Source organism: Tamandua tetradactyla, chromosome 14, assembly GCF_023851605.1.
Source record: "Tamandua tetradactyla isolate mTamTet1 chromosome 14, mTamTet1.pri, whole genome shotgun sequence".
Taxonomy (NCBI): Eukaryota; Metazoa; Chordata; class Mammalia; order Pilosa; family Myrmecophagidae; genus Tamandua; species Tamandua tetradactyla.
Window position 1 is genome coordinate 56137357 of NC_135340.1, and position 16987 is coordinate 56154343.

A 16987-nucleotide genomic window follows, 5' to 3' on the forward strand; every position below is an offset into this window, starting at 1 on the left:
TCGAGGTATTTGCTAATTTCTCTTGCAATTTCTTCTTTGACCCAGTCGTTGTTTAGGAGTGTGTTGTTGAGCCTCCACGTATTTGTGAATTTTCTGGCACTCTGCCTATTATTGATTTCCAACATCATTCCTTTATGGTCCGAGAAAGTGTTGTGTAAGATTTCAATCTTTTTAAATTTGTTAAGACTTGCTTTGTGACCCAGCATATGGTCTATCTTTGAGAATGATCCATGAGCACTTGAGAAAAAGGTGTATCCTGCTGTTGTGGGATGTAATGTCCTATAAATGTCTATTAAGTCTAGTTCATTTATAGTAATATTCAGATTCTCTATTTCTTTGTTGATCCTCTGTCTAGATGTTCTGTCCCTTGATGAGAGTGGTGAGTTGAAGTCTCCAACTATTATGGTATATGAGTCTATTTCCCTTTTCAGTGTTTGCAGTATATTCCTCACGTATTTTGGGGCATTCTGATTCGGTGCGTAAATATTTATGATTGTTATGTCTTCTTGTTTAATTGTTCCTTTTATTAGTATATAGTGTCCTTCTTTGTCTCTTTTAACTGTTTTACATTTGAAGTCTAATTTGTTGGATATTAGTATAGCCACTCCTGCTCTTTTCTGGTTGTTATTTGCATGAAATATCTTTTCCCAACCTTTCACTTTCAACCTATGTTTATCTTTGGGTCTAAGATGTGTTTCCTGTAGACAGCATATCGAAGGATCCTGTTTTTTAATCCATTCTGCCAATCTATGTCTTTTGATTGGGGAATTCAGTCCATTGACATTTAGTGTTATTACTGTTTGGATAATATTTTCCTCTAACATTTTGCCTTTTGTATTATATATATCATATCTGATTTTCCTTCTTTCTACACTCTTTTCCATATCTCTCTCTCTGTCTTTTTGTATCTGACTCTAGTGCTCCCTTTAGTATTTCTTGCAGAGCTGGTCTCTTGGTCACAAATTCTTTCAGTGACTTTTTGTCTGAGAATGTTTTAATTTCTCCCTCATTTTTGAAGGATAATTTTGCTGGATATAGGAGTCTTGGTTGGCAGTTTTTCTCTTTTAGTATTTGAAATATATCATCCCACTGTCTTCTAGCTTCCATGGTTTCTGCTGAGAAATCTACACAAAGTCTTATTGGGTTTCCCTTGTATGTAATGGATTGTTTTTCTCTTGCTGCTTTCAAGATCTTCTCTTTCTCTTTGACCTCTGACATTCTAACTAGTAAGTGTCTTGGAGAACGCCTATTTGGGTCTTATCTCTTTGGGGTGCGCTGTACTTCTTGGATCTGTAATTTTAGGTCTTTCATAAGAGTTGGGAAATTTTCAGTGATAATTTCTTCCATTAGTTTTTCTCCTCCTTTTCCCTTCTCTTCTCCTTCTGGGACACCCACAACACGTATATTTGTGCGGTTCATATTGTCCTTGAGTTCCCTGATACCCTGTTCAAATTTTTCCATTCTTTTCCCGATAGTTTCTGTTCCTTTTTGGAATTCAGATGTTCCATCCTCCAAATCACTAATTCTATCTTCTGTCTCTTTAAATCTATCATTGTAGCTATCCATTATTTTTTCTATGTTTGCTACTTTATCCTTCACTTCCATAAGTTCTGCGATTTGTTTTTTCAGTTTTTCTATTTCTTCTTTATGTTCAGCCCATGTCCTCTTCATGTCCTCCCTCAATTTATCAATTTCATTTTTGAAGAGGTTTTCCATTTCTGTTCGTATATTCAGCATTAGTTGTCTCAGCTCTTGTGTCTCATTTGAGCTATTGGTTTGTTCCTTTGACTGAGCCATATTCTCAATCTTTTGAGCGTGGACAGTTATCTTCTGCTGCTGGCGTCTGGGCATTTATTCAGATTTCTCTTGGTGTTGGACCCAGCAAGGTTGTAATATTTTTCTGTGAAATCTCTGGGTTCTATTTTTCTTATCCTGCCCAGTAGGTGGCGCTCGTGGCACACGTTTGTCTGCGGGTCCCACCAGTAAAAGGTGCTGTGGGACCTTAAACTTTGGAAAACTCTCGCCGTCCTGGGGGTCCGCCGGGGTCCGAACGCAGGGAGGGTGTCCGAACGCAGGGAGGGTTGCTGGTCGCCGCAGCCAGGGAAAGAGCCCGTCCGAATTTCCTAGTCGGCCCTGGGCAACAAGCGTGGCGGGAGGGCGCCAGCGGCAGCGGCCCACCCGAGAGAGTGCACGTTCCCCGGGAGTCACGGGGTCACCGTTCTCCGCGGCCTGGGGGTTTCCGATCCAATTCTCTCAGTTGGTCCGGGGGCTGCGCGTGTTGTGGGCGCCAGTCGCCTTGGTTTCAGGGGACCACCTCTCCAATTCTCCCAGCCGGCCCGGGAAGGGGGAAGGGAGTAACTCCGGCCGCTTGCCACCCCGCCCGGTAAGGCCCGCGCGCCTCGGCGATCTCACCCGAGCTGCTTCTCTCAGCCAGCCAGCCGTTCCAGGATGGGGTACGCTGTCTTTTTTATCTCTGTTGTGGCTTTGGGCGCTTTCTGTATCGTTTCTACTCCCCTAGTAGGTGTCCTGGAAAAGAAACTAAGATCCGCGCATCTTACTAAGCCGCCATCTTCCAGGAACTCATGAGGTGCTTTTAAATGATAGCTTTAATTGCATGAGAAAATGTGTCAAGAAATGAAAAAGAATTTAAAAACAGAATGCCTAATATTTATATATTATCTCAATTTTAAAAAAATTTAGGTAGTATTCTAAATCAATAAGTAGGTAGATATTTAGACAGATAAAATACAAGAAAATATAGTGCCTTGGGAATTATGAGTGATTTTAATCTTCTTTTTCTCTATTTTCCAAATTCACTATAAGTATCATTTTTAATTGTTAAAAAAGTATAAAATATTTTTAATGAAACATTTGCAATTAAGATAACAGAACTTCTGAATACTAGATAATCTTTGATCTCTTAAATGTTGGAGCACTGCCTCGCTTTCAGTACTCTTTGTCAAGCTATCAACTTTGTCCCACCATGTAGCAAGTTATTCCAGAGAACTCGATTTTGTTAAGACTTAAACTGAGGCTAATAACCAGAGAGAGCTTCTGACAAAACAACTGTATGATACATGAAAACATCTGCATATTCATATGAGCTCTCTTCCCTGGTTAGAATGTTATCATGTGGATTTCAAAATCATAATGTTGATATTATATATTGCATTTGAATTCAAGGAGAAATTACTACAGTACTGTTTAAAAAGAATAGCGCCTTGAAAATATGTTTCTTTGCTGACCATAGGACAGCCTAAAATTTCTATAGAAGAGTAAAACAAAAGTATTAAAACAAAGCTATTTTGGTAGAAGATAGACAGTAATATTCCAGATTTAGTAAAATAAGGATTTATTTCCTATTATGGATCCCTTTTAGTATATGGATCCCTTTTTATAATCTATCTTTACAAACTCTTCTATGATGAACAAAATCACTGGCTTTGGAGTCAGACTGGGTTCTAGTCCTGGCTCTAGCACTTAATAACTCTGGGCAGATTATATATATATATATATATCCACTGTTTTCCTCAGTTCCCCCACCTGTAAAAATAGAGTCAATAATAGTATTTTCTTGATAGCATTTTCATGGTAAGTGAGATAATACAAGTATTTAGCATAACCTGGCTCAGTAAGGGCTCAGTAAATGTTAGCTATTGTTATTGCAACTGATATTATGTCTCCCCATTGTAGACTGTACCACTACTCTCAAATTTTAGAGGGTTTTTTTGGGGGGAGGGAGGGAGGAATAGACATATATTTCAATGGAACAGTATAGAGAATCCAGAAATATTCTAAAATATGTGTGAAGGCCATCCAATGAATTTCAGAAAGGATAATTTTTCCACAAAATGGGAAAAAATAAACCTTGACCCTTACCTCACACCATAAACAAAAATTAACTCAAAATGCAGTATAGACCCAAATTATAAAAGCAAAAAATAAAACAACCATCTAGAAGAAAACATAGAAAAGTCTTTGTGACTTTGGAATAGGCAAAGATTTCTTAGATAAATCACAGACAGCATGAACCATAAAGGGAAAAAAATGATAATTTGGACTTCAAAACCAAAAATTTCCACCCTTTCAAAGACATTGTTAAGAAAGTGAAAAGGCAAGCCATAGACTGAGAAAAAATATTTGCAATATACATAAATATCTTTTAAAGGACTTGAATCCAGAATATATAAGGAACTTTACAACTTAATAAAATGACAAACAACTAATTTAAAATCGTGCAAAAGATTTGGGGGCTTGTCCGGAGCCTGTGCCTTCCCCAGGGGAGGGGTGAAGTCCAACTCAGGTGGAATCCCTCCCTCAAGGAATTCAGACATCAGGGCTTGGTAATTTGAAGCCATTAAAACCAGCCTACAACCTCTCCTCTGTCTCCACCACGCCCCCAGCAGGGAGAGTCCACTGAAGTTAAAGGTACCGCATCATCTTATGCTGGTGGGACCCACAGGCAGACAAGCACCACATACTGGGCAGGTTAAGAAAAACAGAGTCCAGAGACTTCACAGGAAAGTCTTTCAACCTACCCTCAGGGAAAACCATATCAGTGAATTGAAGGAGGATATAAAGAAGGCAAGGAATGAACAAAAAGAAGAAATTGAAAGTGTGAAAAAACAAATCACAGAACTTACAGGCATGAAAGGCATGGCAGAAGAGATGAAAAAAAACAGTGTAAACCTACAATGGTAGATTTCGAGAGACAGAACATAGGATTAGTGAACTGGAGGGCGGAACATCTGAAATCCGGCAAGAAAAAGAAAATATAGGGGAAAAAATGGAAAAATATGAGCAGGGACTCAGGGAGTTGAAAGACTATATGAAGCGCATGAATATACGTGTTGCGGGTATCCCAGAAGGAGAAGAGAAGGGAAAAGGAGGAGAAAAACTAATGGAGGAAATTAGCACTGAAAATTTCCCAACTCTTATGAAAGACTTAAAATTACAAATCCAAGAAGTGCAGCAAACCCCAAAGACAATAGATCCAAATAGACATACTCCAAGACATTTACTAATCAGAATGTCAGAGGTGAAAAAGAAAGAGAGAATCTTGAAAGCAGCAAGAGAAAAGCAATCCATCACATACAAGGGAAGCCCAATAAGACTATGTGCAGATCTCTCAGCAGAAACCATGGAGGCAAGAAGACAGTGGGATGATATATTTAAATTATTAAAAGAGAAAAACTGCCAACCAAGAATTCTATATCGAGCAAAACTTTCCTTCAAAAAATGAGCGAATATCAACAAATCAAAGCAGAAAAATCACATGATCATCTCAATTGATGCAGAGAAGGCATTTGACAAGATTCAACATCCTTTCCTGCTGAAAACACTTCAAAAGATAGGAATACAAGGGAACTTCCTTAAAATGATAGAGGGAATATATGAAAAACCCACAGCTAATATCATCCTCAATGGGGAAAAATTGAAAACTTTCCCCCTAAGATCAGGAACAAGACAAGGATGTCCACTATCACCACTATTATTCAACATTGTGTTGGAAGTTCTAGCCAGAGCAATTAGGCAAGAAAAAGAAATACAAGGCATCAAAATTGGAAAGGAAGAAGTAAAACTATCACTGTTTGCAGACGATATGATACTATATGTAGAAAACCCAGAAAAATCCACAACAAAATTACTAGAGCTAATAAATGAGTACAGCAAAGTAGCAGGCTACAAGATCAACATTCAAAAGTCTGTAGCTTTTCTATACACTAGTAATGAACAAGCTGAGGCAGAAATCAAGAAACGAATCCCATTTACAATCGCAACTAAAAGAATAAAATACCTAGGAATAACTTTAACCAAAGAGACAAAAATCCTATATAAAGAAAACTACAAAAAACTGTTAAAAGAAATCACAGAAGACCTAAATAGATGGAAGGGCATACCGTGTTCATGGATTGGAAGACTAAATATAGTTAAGATGTCAATCCTACCTAAATTGATTTACAGATTCAATGCAATACCAATCAAAATCCCAACAACTTATTTTTCAGAAATAGAAAAACCAATAAGCAAATTTATCTGGAAGGGCAGGGTGCCCCGAATTGCTAAAAACATCTTGAGGAAAAAAAACGAAGCTGGAGGTCTCGCGCTGCCTGACTTTAAGGCATATTATGAAGCCACAGTGGTCAAAACAGCATGGTATTGGCATAAAGATAGATATATCGACCAATGGAATCGAATAGAGTGCTCAGATATAGACCCTCTCATCTATGGACATTTGATCTTTGATAAGGCAGTCAAGCCAACTCACCTGGGACAGAACAGTCTCTTCAATAAATGGTGCCTAGAGAACTGGATATCCATATGCAAAAGAATGAAAGAAGACCCATCTCTCACACCCTATACAAAAGTTAACTCAAAATGGATCAAAGATCTAAACATTAGGTCTAAGACCATAAAACAGTTAGAGGAAAATGTTGGGAGATATCTTATGGATCTCACAACTGGAGGTGGTTTTATGGACCTTAAACCTAAAGCAAGAACACTGAAGAAGGAAATAAAGAAATGGGAGCTCCTCAAAATTAAACACTTTTGTGCATCAGAGAACTTCATCAAGAAAGTAGAAAGACAGCCTTCACAATGGGAGACAATATTTGGAAATGACATATCAGATAAAGGTCTAGTATCCAGAATTTATAAAGAGATTATTCAACTCAACAACAAAAAGACAGCCAACCCAATTACAAAATGGGAAAAAGACTTAAACAGACACCTACCAGAAGAAGAAATACGGATGGCCAAGAGGCACATGAAGAGATGCTCAATGTCCCTGGCCATTAGAGAAATGCAAATCAAAACCACAATGAGATATCATCTCACACCCACCAGAATGGCCATTATCAACAAAACAGAAAATGACAAGTGCTGGAGAGGATGCGGAGAAAGAGGCACACTTATTCACTGTTGGTGGGAATGTCAAAGGGTGCAACCACTGTGGAAGGCAGTTTGGCGGTTCCTCAAAAAGCTGAATATAGAATTGCCATACGACCCAGCAATACCATTGCTAGGTATCTACTCAAAGGACTTAAGGGCAAAGACACAAACGGACATTTGCACACCAATGTTTATAGCAGCGTTATTTACAATTGCAAAGAGATGGAAACAGCCAAAATCTCCATCAACAGAAGAGTGGCTAAACAAACTGTGGTATATACATACGATGGAATATTATGCAGCTTTAAGACAAGATAAACTTATGAACCATGTAATAACATGGATGGACCTAGAGAATATTATGCTGAGTGAATCCAGCCAAAAACTAAAGGACAAATACTGTATGGTCCCACTGTTGTGAACGGACATTCGAGAATAAACTTGAAATATGTCATTGGTAACAGAGTTCAGCAGGAGTTAGAAACAGGGTAAGACAATGGGTAATTGAAGCTGAAGGGATACAGACTGTGCAACAGGACTAGATACAAAAACTCAAAAATGGACAGCACAATAATACCTAATTGTAAAGTAATCATGTTAAAATACTGAATGAAGCTGCATCTGAGCTATAGGGTTTTTTTTGTTTTTGTTTGCTTGTTGGTTGGTTTGTTGTTGTTGTTTTTTTACTATTACTACTACTTTTATTTCTTTTCTTTATATTAACATTTTATATCTTTTTCTGTTGTGTTGCTAGTTCCTCTAAACCGATGCAAATGTACTAAGAAACAATGATCATGCATCTATGTGATGATGTTAAGAATTACTGAGTGCATATGTAGAATGGTATGATTTCTAAATGTTGTGTTAATTTCTTTTTTTTTCTTTCCGTTAATAAAAAAATAAAAAAATAAAAAAAATAAAAAAAAAATGAGCGAGAAATTAAAACATTTTCAAACAAAAAAATCACTGAGAGAATTTGTGACCAAGACACCACCTCTGCAAGAAATACTAAAGGGAGCACTAGAGACAGATACGAAGACAGAAGAGAGAGGTGTGGAAAGAGTGTAGAAAGGAAGACTATGAGTAAAGGTAAAAAGAAGGAAAATTAGATATGACATATAAAATCCAGAAGGCAAAATAGTAGAAGAAAGTACTACCCATGCAGTAATAACACTGAATGTTAATGGATTAAACTCCCCAATCATAAGACATAGTCTGGCAGAATGGATTAAAAAACAGGACCCATCTATATGCTATCTCTACTCAAAGGACATGAGGGCAAGGACACAAATGGACATTTACACACCAATGTTTATAGCAGCGTTATTTGCAATTACCAAGAGATGGAAGCAGCCAAAATGTCCATCAACAGACAGTTGGCTAAACAAACTGTGGCATTTACAGAAGATGGAATATTATGCAGTTGTAAGATGGAATAAAGTTATGAAGTATATAACAACATGAATGGACCTTAAGGACATTATGCTGAGTGTGATTAGCCAGAAACAAAAGGACAAATACTGTATGGTTTCACTGATATGAACTGACATTAGTGAATAAACTTGGAGAATTTCATTGGTAACAGAGACCATCAAGAGATAGAAATAGGGTAAGATATTGAGTAATTGGAGCAGATACAGATTGTGCAACAGGACTGAATATAAAAACTCAGAAATGGACAGCACAATATTACCTAACTGTAATACAATTATGCTAAAACACTGAATAAAGCTATATATGAGAATGATAGAGGGAGGAGGGCTGGGGCATAAATGAAATCACAAAGAAAGATAGAAAATAAAGACTGAGATGGTATAATCTAGGAATGCCTAGAGTGTATAATGATAGTGACTGTGTACAAATTTTAAAAATGTTTTTGCATGAGGAAGAACAAAAGAATGTCATTACTGCAGTGTGCTGAAAATAGATGGTACTTAATATTTTAAAATTTCAACTTATGTGTGAGACTAAAGCAAAAAATGTTTATTTGGTACAAAATTTATATTTTGACTAGTGCATCTCCTAATATAACTTATGTAGATAGTTTGTTGAACACCTTAAGTACATGGAACTTTGTATAGGACATGAGATTTTGTTGGTTTGGCCAGGTGATGCCCTGATGAATCACAGAGTGATTTGATCAGTGAGTGGAAAAGTATTTGCAAAGTCCTCTTTGGGGAATGGTGAGAATGGGGGAAAACTCAACTTCCCCAAGTTGAATTCTTATTGTTTTGGTTTGGTTTTTTTTAGCTATTTTTTTTTATTTATTAATTAAAAAAAAGTTAACAAATGAACTAAAATATTAACACATGATCATTCCGTTCTACATATATAATCAGTAATTCACAATATCATCACATAGTTGCGTATTCATCATTTCTTAGTACATTTGCATCAATTCAGAAAAAAATAAAAACACAACAGAAAAAGAAATAAAACGAAAACAGAAAAAAAACAAAGATTATACATACCATACCCCTTATCCCTCGCTTTAATTGATCACTAGCATTTCAATCTAAATGTATTTTGACATTTCTTCCCCCTGTTATTTATTTTTATTCCATATGTTCTACTCGTCTGTTGACAAGGTAGATAAAAGGAGCATCAGACACAAGGTTTTCACAATCACACAGTCACACTGTGAAAGCTTTATCATTATTCAGTCATTATCAAGAAACATGGCTACTGGAATACAGCTCTACATTTTCAGGCAGTTCCCTCCAGCCTCTCCATTACTTCTTTTTTTTTTTTTAAACTTTTTTTTATTAATTAAAAAAAATTAGCAAAACATTAAGGTATCATTCCATTCTACATATACAATCAGTAATTCTTAATATCATCACATAGTTGCATATTCATCATTTCTTTGAACATTTGCATCAATTTAGAAAAAGAAATAAAAAGACAACAGAAAAAGAAATAAAATGATAACAGAGAAAAAAAAGATTATACATACCGTACCCCTTACCCCTCTCTTTCATTTACCACTAGCATTTCAAACTAAATTTATTTTAACATTTGTTCCCCCTGTTGTTTATTTTTATTCCATATGTTCTACTCTTCTGTTGATATAGTAGCTAAAAGGAGCATCAGACACAAGGTTTTCACATTCACAGAGTCTCATTGTGAAAGCTATATCATTGTTCAATCATCATCAAGAAGCATGGCTATTGGAACACAGCTCTACGTTTTCAGGCAGTTCCCTCCAGCCTCTCCGCTACATCTTGAACAACAAGGTGATATCTATTTAATGCATAAGAATAACCACCAGGATAACCTCTACTCTGTTTGGAATCTCTCAGCCATTGGCACTTAGTCTCATTTCACTCTTCCCCCTTTGCTCGAGAAGGTTCTCTCAATCCCTTGATGTTAATTCTCAGCTCATTCCCAAGTTGTATTCTTGATATTCTCACAAGCAGTGTGGACAACCAAAGCTATCGGCTGAGCCCCCAGTCTTGGGGTTTGTTCATATGAAACTTAACCCCACAAAGGACGGTCAGGCCTACTTAAAATTAGGCCTAAGAGTCACCCCCAAGAGAACCTGTGTTGTTGCTCAGATGTGGCCTCTCCAGCCAACACAGCAAGCAAACTCACCACTCTCCCCCTGTCTGCGTGGGACATTACTCCCAGGGATGTGGATCTTCCTGGCAACATGGGACAGAAATCCCAGAATAAGCTGAGATTCAGCATCAAGGGATTGAGAAAAACCCTAGAATAAGCTGAGACCCAGCATCAAGGGATTGAGAAAACTTTCTCGACCAAAAGGGGAAAGAGTGAAATGAGACAAAGTGTCAATGGCTGAGAGATTCCAAACAGAGTCAAGAGGTTATCCTGGAGGTTATTCTTACGCATTAAGTAGATATCACCTTGTTGTTCAAGATGTAGTGGAGAGGCTGGAGGGAACTGCCTGAAAATGTAGAGCTGTGTTCCAGTAGCCATGTTTTGTGATGGTGATTGTATAATAATATACCTTTTACAATGTGACTGTGTGATTGTGAAAACCTTGTGTCTGTTGCTCCTGGTATCTACCTTGTCAACAGATGGGTTAGAACATATGGAATAAAATTAAATAATAAGGGGAACAAATGTTAAAATAAATTTAGTTTGAAATGCTAGTGATCAATGAAGGGGAGGGGTAAGGTGTATGGTATGTGTAATTTTTTTTCTGTTTTCATTTTTCTTTTTTTGTTGTCTTTTATTTATTTTTCTGAATTGATGCAAATGTTCTAAGAAATGATCATGATGATGAATATGCAACTATGTGATGATATTGTGAATTACTGAATATATATGAAGAACAGAATGATTATATATTAAGAATGTTTGTGTTTCTTTGTTGTCATATTTTTTAATTTAAAATTAATTTTAAAAAATTAAAAAAAAAACCTAACCCAGGTTATGCTACCAAACAAAGACTTGGTTTACACATTAACAACAAAGAGTCTGGATTCCAATTTGGTTTCAGAATCGAAGAGCTAGACACTCATTCCAGAGGACAGAACCTGATCAGGCCTTAGAATCAAGCCAAGCCCACAGGCAAGATCCCCCTGCAGAGATTCAAGTTAGAGAAGCCAGACCGTGCCGGACCATCTATACATCTTACCAATTATGCACTCTCATCAAGGCATTCAAGAAAAACCCTTACCCTGGGATTGATTCCAGAGAATGACTTGCTGAAGAAATTTGGGTTTCAGAGTCAAGAGTCCAAATTTGGTTTCAAAACCAAAGATCTAGATTCTATGACCAAAGAAAAAGAGAACCTGATGAGATCCAAGAACAAATGCAAGACAAAGCACAAGATCTTTGACAAGAGAAAGTTAAAGAGACAGAAGCTACACAAATATCACCAACCTCACTAGCAACTGTTTTATTTCTCTGGAGCCAGAATGAGGGGGCATCAGTGTCTCAGATATCATCATTGTGACCCAAATCTTTCTCACTGTTCCTGGGAATGCACTCTCTCTGAGACTGCAAGTTAAGCATTCTGGAAATGGTAATGAACACTTCAGGAGACAGAGACAGGTGCATGAAGCACGCCACAGCACCTGATCACCCAGCCTGGATCTAGAGTTCAGCAGGGTTTGAGGACAGTGAAAACAAAACTAATGCATATCATTTTTAATCATCACAGTAATAATTGGTTCAGACAAAAATTATCAGTGGATGTAAAACTCTTGAAATGAATGTTTTATGAAGAACAAGCTATGTATTGTCTCAAAGAATCTACCCATGGATTCCTTATTAGTTACAAAAGGAAAATTGGTAAATTTGTATTGGAGAAACCTGACTGATTGCACCTTAACCAAGTGCTCGAAATTTGCTTTATCAACAACACAGACTGAGCTGAGGTGCCTCCTGATAGGAAGTGTCTAAGAAAGACACAACGTCCTTTCTGTGGTATTACTGCCAAAAGTGTGCATGCTGTATTTAATCATGAGGAAAAGCCAGAGAAGCAAAACTAAGTGGCATTCTACAAAGTAACAGACCTGTACTTTTCGACAATTAATTGAATAATTGCAATAAAAATGGAGAGATAGTATGCTAACTCACGAAGTCTCCTGAAGAATTATTCTCTATATGCAGAATGTGCTAACATTTATGTGGGGAATGGACACAAATTCAGAGACCTGTTTATGCCTACAATTTCCCTCCAAAGATACTGGTAACATTAGTTATCTCTTTTTTTATAAATGTAATTTTGTTGAGATATATTCACACACCATACAGTGCATCCAAAGTATGAAATCAGTGGTTCACATGGTTGTACATTCATCGCCAAATCATTTTTAGAACATTAGTATTACTCCAGAAAAAGAAAGAAAAAGAAAAAGAAAACCCCAAACATCCCATACCCTTTACCCCTCCCTCTTATTGACCACCAGTATTACTGCACCGTACCCGATTTTAAGACTTAGAGTAGAGTTAACTAAGACAGTGTTAGTTAACAGAACAAAACATCCAGAAGTAGATCCATACAAACACAGACAACTGACTGTTTTTTTTTTTAATATGGTTATACAATCATTATCAAAGATCAGGGTTACTGGATTACAGTTCAACAACTTCAAGTATTTCCTTTTGGTTAATTCTAAAATACTAGACGCTAAAAAGAAATATCTACATAATAAGGCAGTAGTCACAGTCATTTGTTAAATCCTAATTTCTGTCTGCTCCGTCTCCTACTAGTTACCTCTAGTGTGAGGTGGAAAGTTGAAGATAGAACTGTTTTTTCACTTTGATCTTTTTTTTTGTACTGTTTGTTGTAGTACCAAATATACAACTCAAAATTTCTCATTTTTACCACTTTCAAGTGCACAATTCAATGGCAATAATTCTATTTACAATATTGTGCTACCATCACTAGCATCTATACCTCAACTTTTTCAACATCTCAAACAGAAACTCTGTGTCTATTAAATGATAACTCCCCCTTTGCCACACCCACCACCCCCTCCCCACCACCATGGCCGCTGGTAACCTGTAATCTATCTATGAAGTTTGCTTATTATGTGTATTTCATATAAATGAGATCATACAATCATACAATATTAATCTTTTTGTGTCTGGCTTATTTCACTCAACATGACATCTCCAAGATTCATCCATGTTGCAACATGAATCAGAACTCCATTCCTTTTTTATGGTTGAATAATCCATGGCATGTATCAACAATATTTTGTTTATCAGATCATCTGTTGTTGGACACTTGGGTTGCCTCTACCTTTTGGCTATTGTGAATAAAGTTGTACAGTTATCTGTTTAAAAAATAATAATAATAAGTGCAATTTCAGAATATTATCATAAAATGCTATTGTATGGTGAATTTTAATAACTTTTTCATGTTAGAAAATTAATATATTTCCATTGCCAAATTTATATACTTTAAGGAATCTCTGAATAAGAAATTGAATGCATGGGCTAATATGTGTTTGTTTTTTTTTAATTGCTGGTGACCAAAGGTGCTGTGTGGACAGGTGACAACAGATCCAGTTGGAGTTACCTAAGAATTTCTATACCAATGTTACTCACTCTCAGCATCACTGGGATCTCTTTTTGTGGAGGTGAGATGAGACCTATCCTAAGGCTTGAAGTGAAAGAAAATTAAAAACCAGAATATATTTGTCAAAGCTGTTCACAAACCCCTTCTCATTAGCTGCTTTGGGTAGGGATAGATTGGGAAAAGAAAAAAAATGAAGGAGAGTGAAAGAATGTGGATTAGAGGGAAAAGAGTGAAAGGGATGTTTCAGAACTGTTTGAGTCTTGTCTGAATTTAAGCCATGAAATAGGGTTGTCAAAAAGGAACCCAGAGTGTTTTCTCCCTCATTCTCTTATCACTTCCTCCTTAGATGTCTTAGATAACTGAATTTTTCTTCCTGAAACATAGCTTTTTCTACTTGAAATTAAGTAAAATGGAGAGAACTTCAAAGAATTTAGCAGATCAAAAGCCTAACTGAAACCCTATCTATTCAGCAGATTTAAAATTCTGTGACATATTTTAACTAAAGAAAAAAAAAAGATATGCTCATAGGAAATATAAATTTAGTTAAAATTCCCTGATGAGCTGCCTTCCCTCCATCCTAATAATTCCCTTCAGGTAAGAGATCTCTATATGGAAGGTACTTAGCATTTCTATAGTTTCAGCTACTCCTTGTTTTCTGAAGGAACAGAAGCAATTGAATATCACTGTTTCTGATACATATGTTTTTATGGCATAGGTTCAAATTACAATACAAGGAATATGTTTTCTGCTCAAGGGCTTATCGTGAAATTCTGCCTAAACCTCTCATTCAGATTAGCAGGTTGTTTTTTAAGTTCTTTCAATAATTTTTATCTTGGTTCAGTTGTTGCTTTCCAATCTGTCCACCATCAGTACACACACACACATACGCACTCTTATTTAATCTGGCAGACATATTGCAATTTCTTATTATCTGTATTCAGTAACATAGAGGAATGCTGATCTTGCAATAGAGAACAGTATCCAAAGAGCATATTGTTATATCTCAGCCAGACTGAGTTTTTTTAGAATGCATTCCTTTCTTTGAGGCCACAGTTCTATCTTGTCATTTTGAGTATGCATATGGCACCTTTTTGCTGTCAGTCTTCAAAGGCCTTAATTTACCTTGCGTACCATTTGTTAGAAGCCTGGTAACCCCACTTGGTCTTTCTTTGCCTAATCAGCTGATGTAGGCGGGTTCATCGGGAATCCAGAAGCAGAGCTGCTGGTACGTTGGTATCAGGCTGGAGCCTACCAGCCCTTCTTCCGTGGCCACGCTACCAAAAACACCAAACGGCGGGAACCTTGGCTCTTCGGGGAGAAATATACACGGCTCATCCGAGAAGCTATCAGAGCACGCTACACCCTCCTGCCCTATTGGTACACTCTCTTCTACCACGCACATGTGGCTTCTGAACCCGTCATAAGGTAAAAAACCTCAACAACTAGTCTTTTAACAGAGGGGTGTCTGGGGAGCAGAGTGAGTACTCAGTGATTTCAAGAGAAAAATTAAATAGTTTCTGTCCATTTATTGAACACCAATGTGATCAGGGTGCTGGCTGTGGAAACACAAAGATAAAAACTAGGCCACTGCTACTCAGTGATTAAAGTGTTAATATTTGATAGCAAACAGAAATAGAGATATTTCATAGAAAAAGGAATTGACTGTAACTGAATTAATTCAGTATATTACTCAACTAGCATTCTCTCTTAAAGAATAGCTTGCTCTGCCAGTCTTGGACTTGATCTTACTCTTAAGGCTAAACCATTCCAAGTTTGAGGTGAACATTTTCCTGGTGTAAATTATATTCTGATTCTATTTTGAAGTCATGATAAGAAAACCTGCTAGGTTAGAATACCATGTACACAGAAATGCACATAATTCACTAAACCTTCTGAATCAAGTGGTTCCTAAACCTGGCTCAGATCAGAATCACCTGCGATGATTTTTAAAAATACAAGTCTCAAGGCCACCTCTAAACATAAGAGTCTCCTTGAGAAGATCCCAGGTATCTATATGTGTTAGAAGTTTCCCTGTATAATTCTAAAAATCAACCAGGTTTAGAGACCACTCCTTTATTACCATTCAGTAGGAAAGGATTATATTATTGCAAAGGCTAGAAACTAAAAATAAGTTTCTCTTACTAAAAAATATATTTACCTTGTGAAATTGAAAAAATGATTATAACCATTAAGTTGATATCCAAATATATTGCCAGTGAAGGTTTTTTTATTTCAATAAGGCTAAATGCCTCCTATATAGCTGTGAGAATAACAATAATAAAAATAGTAGCCACAGCACTTTCTTAACCCTCCAAAAATGTTCCAGCTTAAAAAAAAAAATCAGCCCTTTAATGTATTACTTAATGTAGTGATAGCATAAAAACTGGCACAGAATTATCATCATTGTAAAATATCATTTTACAAATATTTCATTTGTTTTATACCAAAGATTTTAGGCCTTTAGACTCACACAAAACTCTAATTCTGCCTGTCAGAGTAGTATATATTTTTTTTCAGAGTAGCATTTAGTACTCAACAATCAGAAGCAAAAATTACAGATGCCAGAATTCTCAGTCCTTCACTGGAACATTTGAACATTTGATAGCCCTTTCACATAAGAAAAATATATGTTAATCATAGCGATTATTCACAAAATCTTGAATCATGTGAAAATAGTCTTGGCTCTTTCCAGTTTCCTTTAAATAGTTATAAAACTAAAATGTGGTTAAATTGTAATAAAATATCTAATGATGCTGAAGTAAGAAATGTTTGTTTTTCCTTTCCCCAGACCTCTGTGGGTAGAGTTCCCTAATGAATTAGAGACTTTTAATGTAGAAGATGAATACATGCTGGGTAAGCATGTCTTAATTAATTATAATTATGAATAATACTGTAATTAGTTTTTTTATAGTATAAAAGCACTTTAAAAAGTCCCTAATCCCACGAAAGCCAAAAAATAAAAAGAAATTTTTCCCCCAAATGTTTAGTACCTGTATGCATTAATGGGATCATAGCATTATTTTGTTGTTGTATAGCACATCACAATGATGTTCTCATTAGCTTCAAATAAATACATTCTGTTTGTGGATGAAATTT

General features: G+C 36.4%; 1 protein-coding gene across 8 annotated transcripts in view; it reads left to right on the forward strand.

Moving 5' to 3' along the window:
* GANC (glucosidase alpha, neutral C) overlaps window positions 1-16987 on the forward strand; it is a 132395-nt gene that overhangs the window by 94069 nt on the left and 21339 nt on the right. For 4 of the 8 annotated variants that reach the window (XR_013162352.1, XM_077127557.1, XM_077127558.1 and 1 more), the window contains exons 17-19: window positions 13851-13952; window positions 15073-15316; window positions 16680-16744. Coding sequence is in view for 4 of the 8 variants with exons in the window: in XM_077127557.1 (XP_076983672.1) it covers window positions 13851-13952; window positions 15073-15316; window positions 16680-16744 (411 nt within the window). In the remaining 4 variants the exon portion in view is untranslated. Of the gene's footprint in view, window positions 1-13850; window positions 13953-15072; window positions 15317-16679; window positions 16745-16987 lie in introns of those variants that run through there. The other 4 variants (XR_013162353.1, XR_013162354.1, XM_077127560.1 and 1 more) reach the window with 2 other exon arrangements.